This window comes from Ochotona curzoniae, unplaced genomic scaffold (assembly GCF_017591425.1).
Source record: "Ochotona curzoniae isolate NIBS_2020 unplaced genomic scaffold, NIBS_Ocur_1.0 scaffold_3171, whole genome shotgun sequence".
In the NCBI taxonomy this organism is placed as follows: Eukaryota; Metazoa; Chordata; class Mammalia; order Lagomorpha; family Ochotonidae; genus Ochotona; species Ochotona curzoniae.
The window spans coordinates 1,573,455-1,583,515 of NW_024467104.1; the positions used below are offsets into that span (position 1 = coordinate 1,573,455).

General features: G+C 38.8%; 1 protein-coding gene across 1 annotated transcript; it reads left to right on the plus strand.

Moving 5' to 3' along the window:
* The first annotated feature begins 1,088 nt into the window (after positions 1-1,088).
* On the plus strand, positions 1,089-2,018 carry LOC121172365 (olfactory receptor 5AK2-like). The gene has a single exon (XM_041004227.1). The coding sequence runs from the start codon at positions 1,089-1,091 to the stop codon at positions 2,016-2,018; it is 930 nt and encodes a 309-aa protein (XP_040860161.1).
* The last annotated feature ends 8,043 nt before the right edge of the window (positions 2,019-10,061 follow it).

The window sequence follows — 10,061 nt, forward strand, 5'->3', positions numbered from 1 at the left end:
CCTCCAACTCAATAGTGTTATCCTTAGAAACATGTCACAGTGTCCAATAATATGGTGAATTCTTGGAAGTGGGAACAGGCAGTAAGCCATTACTCATCACTATGAGATGATTTTGGTAAATCCAGCAGGAACCAGCATCAGACTGTGTTATCAGACCACAAAGAGATAAGTACGGAAAGTGGTTCTAAGCCCTTAAAACAAGTACAGAATGTTATCAATTCTGAGCACTATTCTGCCTTTTGCAGAAACATTAGTCTGCCACACATTTTAAACTTACAAAATAAGAAGATTCTTTGTCTTACACACTTTGATAAATACTTCCAAAGAGGAACATACATGACTATGAGTCCATGACTGAACATGATTGAAAAGGAGGGAAAGAGGGTAAAAATGAGTACACAGGAAAAAAAAAGTAGCAGCAATAACATATAGAACTGTTTAAGTTTTTTAAGATTTTCAAACATAATCATTTATATCTAGATAAATGGAATAATTTTAATTAAAAGAAACAGTATACTGTAAAAATCATAATTAAACAAAAGCGCTATTTATGCATTCCTTAGTTGATGCTCATAAAATGAGAATTATATCTACTGTCCAATGTGTACATGGCGTCATCTTTTTCAAATATTTAATTGAAAAATCTGAGTGTCAGAGAATAATCCTCCATTCACTGATTCACTCCCCATGTTGTCACAATGACTAGCACTGGGCCACGCCAAAGCCAAGAGCCAGAAGTGCCATTTCAGTCTCTAAATAGATAGCAAGGGCCAAACATCTGCTCCATCCTCATTTACATTCCCAGGCTACCAGCAGGGTAGATTTGAAGCAGAGCACCCAGAACACAAACAAGTTCCCATGTGGGATGCAAAGCTGCAAACAGTGGCTCTACCCTGCAAGCTACAACACTGGCCCCAGATGATATGACCTCGAATATTGAAGATTAGCCTTTGAAATCAAGTCAGATATGTCTATGAAGCTAAATATTATACTGTTTTCAAATCGAGAATTAAGGAATAACATTTGTCTTACTTTTTCTGATTCTCTTTGTTTGTAACTTTTCAGTCAATATTTAATCTTTGCTAACCATGGAACTAAAAAATGGTACTGAAGTGACTGAATTCATTCTCCTGGGATTTGTTGGTCAACACAAATTTTGGCTTTTACTCTTCCTAGTGTTTCTACTGATCTATGCAGCTACCTTACTAGGTAATGTTGGAATGATCATCCTCATCAACACTGACTCTTCTCTCCACACCCCTATGTACTTTTTCCTCCAACATTTGGCTTTCGTTGATCTTTGTTATGCCTCTGCTATCACTCCCAAGATGCTGTTGAATTTTATATGCACAAACAAATCTATCTCATTTATAGGATGTGTGATACAATTACTAGTCTATGGAACATTTGTAACCAGTGACTGCTACATCCTGGCAGCTATGGCTGTGGATCGTTATGTAGCTATCTGTAACCCACTCCGCTACCCAGTTGTCATGTCTCGAAAATTCTGCAGTCAGCTGCTAGTTGGCTCCTATTTAATGGGTTTCCTAAATGCTTCTGTAAACACAGGCTTTACTTTCTCACTGAAGTTTTGCAAGTCCAATGCAATTAATCACTTTTTCTGTGATGTGCCACCTATCCTTGCTCTATCATGCTCAAGTATCAATGTCAACATCATGGTCCTGACAGTCTTTGTAGGGTTTAACTTAACCTTCACCATATCGGTAGTCATCTTTTCCTATATTTATATCCTGGCTGCCATTCTCAGGATGTCTTCTGCTGCAGGGAGAAAAAAAGCCTTTTCCACATGTGCGTCCCATGTAACCGCTGTCACCGTTTTCTATGGGACTCTGTCTTACATGTATATAAATCATGGAGCTAATAGATCTCAAGAGCAGGAACAAATGGCTTCTGTATTTTATGGCATCATGATTCCTATGTTAAACCCTCTCATCTACAGCCTGAGAAACCAAGATGTAAAAGAAGCCCTAAGACGAACAGGTGACAAATGCTTCTAGTTTAACACATGGCTCTAACTTAACGTGGCTCGGTAAGAAAGCCAACAGGGCCCTCTTACTTTGCAATCTTGAAAAATTTGGCAAATGTACAGACTTCCCTTAGTTATCAATGGCATCCGAAATAGTCCAAAAGGCCATCGCAACTTCTCAATAAATAGGTTTTTATTCATGTGTATCTTCAAAAGACACCATCTGAAAATGCATATTTGATCCTGTTTTCATATGTTTTGACCAACCATTTGGAAATATTTGTCATTTAAAGAGACATACATCATACCATCACAGCATGTATGTATGTACAGCAGGAAGACTCACCAGAAGAAAAAAATTTTTGAACTTCTCTTGAAAAGAATAGCTCTTTTTATTTCTGTATAATTAATCTATATTATCCCTGTAAAGTGAAATTTGAAAGACCATTTCTTTGAATAATATGTGCAGGAAAGAACAAAGGGTAATTGAGTAAATCTTCTCAGATAATGTAATATTAGGTATCAAAACTTTTCTTTTCCTTGAAGTTTTCCTGAAGATTAGTAAATTGACAGAGGAGTCAGGAAGATGTGGAACAGACCAATTTCATCTCTGATAAGTATAAGTCAAATCTCCAGTTACACTTCTGAAAGAGGTGTGTCTTGGAAAAACAAAATCCAACACATTGTTTGGTGATAAAAGGCCAACCCATCTGCACAGAAACGAAGCTGAATGTACCTCAACCTCCAAAATTTAGGAGAAATAAAAGGTTCTGGGTTTACAGCTAGAAGTCAAATATGGACCCAGCTCTGCTGTTCTCATCACTCAGTGGGGAGAAAAAGAGAATGAAGAATCTCAAGCACGCAGTCAGGCTCTGGATATGCACTGTGAACCACAGCTGTGAGTGGCTTGCTCCATTGAGTTGCTCAACCTCATTCGTCTACAAGACTGTAGAAAGGAGCTAGTGGGAAAGTTAACTGGATGGAGTTCGTTATTTTCCGACATTTGCAGAACATCCAAACCCATGGACTGAGGCAGGAACCGTGAGACAGGGAGTCAACTATAGCCCAAACATTACCGAAAGAAGTCAGTTAATACCAGCCTATGGAGCAAGCGACATCCCAGGAGAGAAGTGCCACCATTATGAAACAAGGTTATTCATCATCTCTGTTAAGAGACACCTTATTTCTACTCTAAAATCTAAACTAATCTCCAAGCAGGAAGGAGCAGGCCTTATCTTCACAGTGGCAGACCATCTCCAGGTCCACCACCTCCCTAACAGCCTGAAAAATGGCTTTGTTAAGAAAAAAACAGACTGTGAAAAAATGTGAACTATTCATTGACAATCTGTGTATCAGAAAGCTTTCATTATTCAGAGTGTTTTAAAAATGAAAATAAATGAGCAAAAGAAACACAGTAGTAACCGTTAATCTGTCTCTTCCAGGTCAGAAATGACCACATTGAGAAATATTTCTAATTTGAAAAAAAAAAAAATTCTTTGACATAGAAAAGGAAACATTTTGTTTTATTTTGCTTTTATAACATACAATTTTAAAAGCTGAAAGTATCTCAATAGTGGCATTGGGCAAGGGTTTTTACATGCATGACATCTTCTCAATGCGTTTAAGCAGGGACTAGAGGAGCAAAGAAGCTTTTTAGATTTCCATCACTTAGAAATCTTTTTTTTTAAAATTTTATTGTTGTTAACATTGTATTATGTGGTGCAGTTTTATAGGCGCTGGGGATTCCCCCCACCCCTCCCATACCCCTCCCCCCATGGTGGATTCCTCTACCTTGTTGCATAACCATAGTTCAAGTTCAGTTGAGATTCATTCCTTGCAAACACATGCCGAGCATAAAGTTCAGCGTCTTATTGTCCAGATAAGTTCAGTGGCCTCTTGGGGAGACCTTCTCTGGTCTGAAGGTAGGGCTAACAGAGTAAAGATCCGGTCAGTTAAAAGCCCCAACAAGCCTCAGTATCAATATACAACATTATGGAATTAATTGATTGACATAGTATTGGGTAAACAATATGTTAAAAATAATGCAAGTTCCATTCTTCGAAACATCTGGGTTGAGACAGTATCAATGACAGGTTCAAAAAATAACAAACAAACAAACAATTACAGGTTAAATCAAGGCAAACATGTGGTATCTAACCTTTTGGGATTCGCTCATTTCCCTTAGCATTATAGTTTCCAGTTGGGCCCATTTAGCCACAAAGAACTGCATTTTGTTTTTTTTAATAGCTGAGTAGTATTCCATGGAGTAGATGAACCAAAGTTTTCTTATCCAATCTTCTGCTGATGGGCATTTCGGTTGCTTCCATGTTTTTGCAATTACTGATTTAACTCTTACTAAAGGCACTCTTTTGCATGAGGATGAAAATAGTCTTCCAAGATTCTACACAACAGAATTTTATAAAATCTATTACAGAAACAAAAAGCTTTAAGGAGACCATCATAACCCACTTATTTGTAATACTGTATAAATATAAGCATTCACAGAGAAAAATTAAGTATGTATTTCAAGAGATGAGAAAATTATCTTCAGAAAAAGAGGACAGGACCGTATTTTTATAATTAAGCATTCTAAGTAGCAAAAAAGAATCTAAGAGCTCATTGTCTGAAGAAAATGCAAGTTTAAGAAAGAAAACTTATGTGTTATATTATCAAGAAGAATAATACCAAAATCGAAAGTAAAAATAAATTAGCACTTAGCTCAATACATCAAAGAACTTCACTGGACAAATCATTTTGGTAGGGAAATATGCATTATCAAAAGTTACTAAAGTAGACCTTGAAGAGTAATTATTGTCGAAATGATGAAGATTTAAAAATAAAACCCTTTTTCTAATTGTAGCACTAATTTCTGAAGGTAAGCTATTATTATGTACCACAGAATACTAATGCTACTTGAGCTGATGGAGAACATGGGAAAAGAAGAAATGTTTTAAACTAAAGTTTTAAAAGATTTATTTTATTTATGTGAAAGTAAAAGTTGCAAAGATGAGGGTGGAAAAAGAGATTTCATTTGTTACTTCACCCACTCCTCAAAATACCTCAATGACTTGGGAAAGACCAGGCTGAAGACAAAGCTGCTTCTGTGTCTCCGACATGGGTGCAGGGGCTCAATCTCTGGGCCATCCTCTGCTTTTTTCCCAAGCACTTTAAAAATGGAGCTAACCTAGAAGTGGCACAGCTGAGTCCCAAGCCATCACCCATATGGGATGCCAGCATTGTAGACTGCTGCCCAAGCTGCCAGGCCACAATGCCAGCTCTTCAAATTAATCTTTATGGTACTCATAAAGGCCAGAATGGGTGTTGAACAAGTTGGACTAAGCCATAGCAGCCACTGGGTCACAGGAGAGCCATGTCTTGGGGTGGATCACACAGGACTAGGCTGTAGCACCCATTTGTGGGTACAGGCCATCAGGCTAGTCCATAGTAGCTGCCCTTCAGTGCCAGGAATGGAGGTTGTTTTTTCAGTCTAGGCAGCAGCACTCACCTGCATGCAGCCATTGCTGGGGATGGGCCTGGTAGGGGAACTTGGGGAACTCCCTTACTATGCTATAGCTCCAACTAATGAGCACAAGAGCTGGGGTGGAGGGCAAGCCAGGCAAGGTCAGTCCACAGCAGATACTGGCAAGAGTGAGAGTCATGACAGAGTACAGGACAGGCCAGGTTATACTACAACACCTGCCAGTTCACATGAGAGTTGGGACTAGGAGTGGGCAAGGCTGGGCAAGGCAGCTATAGCCACTGGTGAGAGCTAGACTGGGGGAAGGTTGGATTGAACCAAGCTATAGCACTGTGTTGCCAAATGCCAAGACTGGGGGCGGGAGATCTCAGACTGAGCCGCAACACTCATTGTCACACGTAAGGCCCAGGGTTGGGGGCAAGTCTAATAGGGAAGCTTCTGGGACTCCCCTGCTAGACTTCTGCTTCAGGGGGGTGTGGATCAGAGGGGGAGGGATGAGAGAGTCAGACTAGGTGCAGGCCAGCTGTCAAGTGCCAGGAGTGGGTGCGACTAAGTGCCCTCTGGCAGGCACAAGATCCAGGACTGGGAACATGCTCGACAGGGAAACTATGGGCAATACCCTGATAGGTTATAACAACCACTGGCAAGCACAAGAACCAGGGCTGGAGGCAGGCCAGCCTGGACAAGGCAACAGCACCTGTCAGCATACGTGAGGGGCAAGTCTAGGGGTGGGGAAAGCTAAGCTAAGCTGCAGCACCCATGCATGAACTGGGCTGGGCTAGGTCACAGCAAAGATGGGCTGGGGACAGACCTGGTGGAGGTTGTTAGGGGGTTGCCCCAATTAGGCTCCAGAACCCACTGGTATGCATTAATACCAGGTCTGGGTAGGCTGGCTGGGCTACAGCACCCATCAGTTTGCATGAGACATGGTGCTGCGGTGGAACTGACCAGATAGCTTGCATCCACCAGTATGTGCATTGGCTGGTGCAGGTGACAGACTAAACCTGACCCTGCACTGGCTGGTACACACAAGAGTCAAATCTGAGGTCACTCCAGATGAGGTTTCTTGAGGAATTCCCCGATTAGACCATTGGACTCAGACCCTAGCCACAGGGAAAATCACAGGATGTATAGATCAACCTTGGAGCACATACATCAGGACTGGGCCTCTTCAGTTGCTGATGCCTGTTCATTGGACAGCATGCCCACGTGCACCTGGGAGACATGACAGCCAGCTCACCTAGGCCACCAGGGGAGGTCAACTGTCTCATCAGAGGATGGAAAGCAGAACAGGTTGGACAATTCTCCTAACCAAGCTTTGCAGCACATTCCTGTGGTTGTACTAAGGTGGACTCTGCTAACCAATAGACCTTGAAGTAATTTTCTCAAACCTGGAGCAGCGAAACCAACAACTTCTCGGAACTATCAAAATCACTCAAGTAATACCCTCAGAATACTCTTCCCCACATTGGCGTCTCTAAGGCGTCATCAAATGACTGTCCTCCATCTCCAAGTCCTGATGTAACTTGACAGCAAGAAGCAATCTCTTCCCCTCCTCCCCTGTGGACACAGGAAGAAGAAAAAATTAAAGCTGGAACATTTGTCTCATCCGCTTTTCTCCACACATGACCCTCCTACCTTAGTCAGGGCCCTCAGGGGTGTACAACCGTCTCACCTATGTAGGCAATGTTGAAAAAAGAATTTAAAAATTGTTTAAATACATAGAAATTAAAAAGAGTGCAGAATAGATAATTCAATACTTAGAAAACCTACTAAAGCACTACCAAGTATTAACTGATTTTTAAAAAATGAATATTAAAATCATCCCCATAGAGACTGAAAAATCTTTGCTAAAATTAAATCCTAGTGTTTAAAAAAGACAAAAATATCTCAACCCAAGACTTTGTTAGATTTATAGGAAAACACAAAAGCTTTCCTTTTAAGGTAAGAATCAGGAAAAAGAAGATCTTGTTCAAAATTATTCTAAAGAATACTTTAGTACTACTGATCAAAGCACTTAGATTACAGAAATGGATAAAAGGAATGTAAATTAGAAAAGAACATTATTGTTTGAAGATGACATGCTTTTGTTTCTGTTTGTCCAAGGAGAATTAACTGTTATAAGCAGCAAAGGAATTCAAAACATGCACAGACAAAATTTGGTACTATATTAATCACTAGACTAGATAGAAGTGAAACAAATCAAAATGTAATAAGACAAAAATTAACCTTCTTTCCATATGTTGGTAAAAAGAAGTAATACATTTTATACTTTTTATAATGCCAGCCAAAGTCATGACATAGAGATAAATTTACCATCATATGAATAAGATCAGTTTGATAAAATATGGTAAACATTTTAAGAGATATTAAAGAATCCTTTAGCAGAAACAGAAAAGGAATTCACAATCCAAATTTGTAAAAATCCCAGGGTCAAACTATAGCTGTATGCAACAGACAAATTTTTCCTCTAAGAAAATGCGTTGGCTGAAAGACTAAGATACGGGTTGGGCCTGATTGGCTCAATGACTAAATCCTCACCTTGCAAGTGCCAAGATCCCATATGGGTGCCAGTTCCTGTCCAGCTACTCCACTTCCCAACCAGCTCCCTGTTTGTGGCCCTGGGAAGTGGTAGGGGATGGCACAAAGCCTTGAGACCCTGCACCCACATGACTCTTGGCTTCAAATCAGCTCAGCTCCAGTCATTTGGGGAGTAATTCAGTAGATGGAAAGCCTTTCTATCTCTCCTTCTCTCTGTGAATCTGCCTTTCCGATGAAAATAAATAAATCTTTGGAAGGAAAGACAGAAGCAGGGAAGGAAGAAAGGAAGGAGGGAGTTAAGTCAAAGATAGAAAAAGAATGTTCCACCCAAGAAGTCGGTACTTATACTAGGTATAAATACTTTAGATGAAAAAAAAAAATACTGCCTAAGAAGACAGTCAGCATAAATAAATCTAATGGACAAATACAGAACATTCCACTCAGCAGTGGCAGAATAGTCTGGTCAAGTGCACATGGAATATTTTGCAAAACAGATCACATGTTAGATATTACATGCACACACAGAGACATCTATATATATGGATATATAGCTGTAACTAATAAGTTCAGTAAAGTTATCAGATTCCAAATCAGCATTCAAAAACCAGTTGCATTTCTAAACAGCAACATGAAATAGGAAAAAAATGAAAAATCTCTATTATAATACCATCGAAAGCAATAAAAGACAGACATGCCTTTAACTAAGAAAATGAAAGTTGTATTTACTAAAAGCTTTAAAACTTTGGTGAAAGAAAATACAAACGAATGGAAAACTGTCCAAATGTACATGCGAAAATGAAATTAAAATTGGTCTCTTGCTGACAACATACAATAAGTATTACTCAAAGTAGATTAAACATGTTTTTCACATTATTCTAGCTTTTTTTCTTTTTATAAGTTTTTATATAAATGGAACAAATATCATGTGTTTTATATATGCAGCCTTAAAAGCAAAATAGTACTTCCCCTCCCTCACTTCTGCTCTCCCTCCCCCTTGCCTCCTGTTTCGCCTTAGACATACCTTCTGTGTCACAAGCGTAACCCTCCACTAGACGAAGAATTCAATAAGCAGTAAGTAGAAAAGTCACTGTTCATCAGCAGCATAGACAAGGGCTATGAACAGAAACCAAACTGCAAACTGTCAGCTGCATTCACATCCATTACAGTACTGGAACTCTGCATATTAGTACCTTAAGTTGGGGAAAACATGTATTTTTATGACTATCTTGGTTCACTAAGCATCATGGCATCCAAATGCATCCATTTTGTTGCAAAAGATTACATTGCATTCTTTATGGTTGAGCAGTATACTCTTGTGTTTATATGCTCATTTCCTTTGTCCTGTCATCAGCTGATGGACGTCAAGGCTGATTCTGTATCTTAGCTATTGTAAGTTGAGCTGCGATAAACATGGATATGCATAGCACTCCTTCATACGGTGATTTAATTTCCTTTGGGTGAATCCCCAGGAGTAAAATAGCTGGATCCTATTCTAGTTTCAGATTTTTAAGGAATCTCCATATTGTCTTCTGAAAAGTTGTATCAGTTGACATTCTGGCCACAAGAGTATTAGAGCACCTTGATCTGCGCATCCTCACTAGCATTTATTATTATTTTTAATATTTGGATGATAGCCATTTTTTTAGATTTTATTACTATTTTATTTGAACAACAGATTTTATATAGAATGAGGGAGAAAGGTCTTCCATTGCATAGGGTAATAAAATTGGATATTCAATTCACACATCATAAAAATAAATTCAATATGGCAGAATAATTTAAATTTGAAAATTAAATAGTAAAACCATTGACAATAGTAGATTTTTCCAAAGTGTTTGGAATGAAAAAGGCCTTTAAAAGTATGACACAAAATAACGAAATATATTTGCTGTATAAAAATCAAAACTTCCTACATGATTAAAAAACAAGCAAAGTAAAATTACTTGTAAGAGAAATAATTATTTGCAACCCTTACAAAGAACCATCTATAACTCAAAATATCAATTTAAGAATTAAAAAAAAAATGCTTTGTGTGAGGCAACCTACATAACAAGT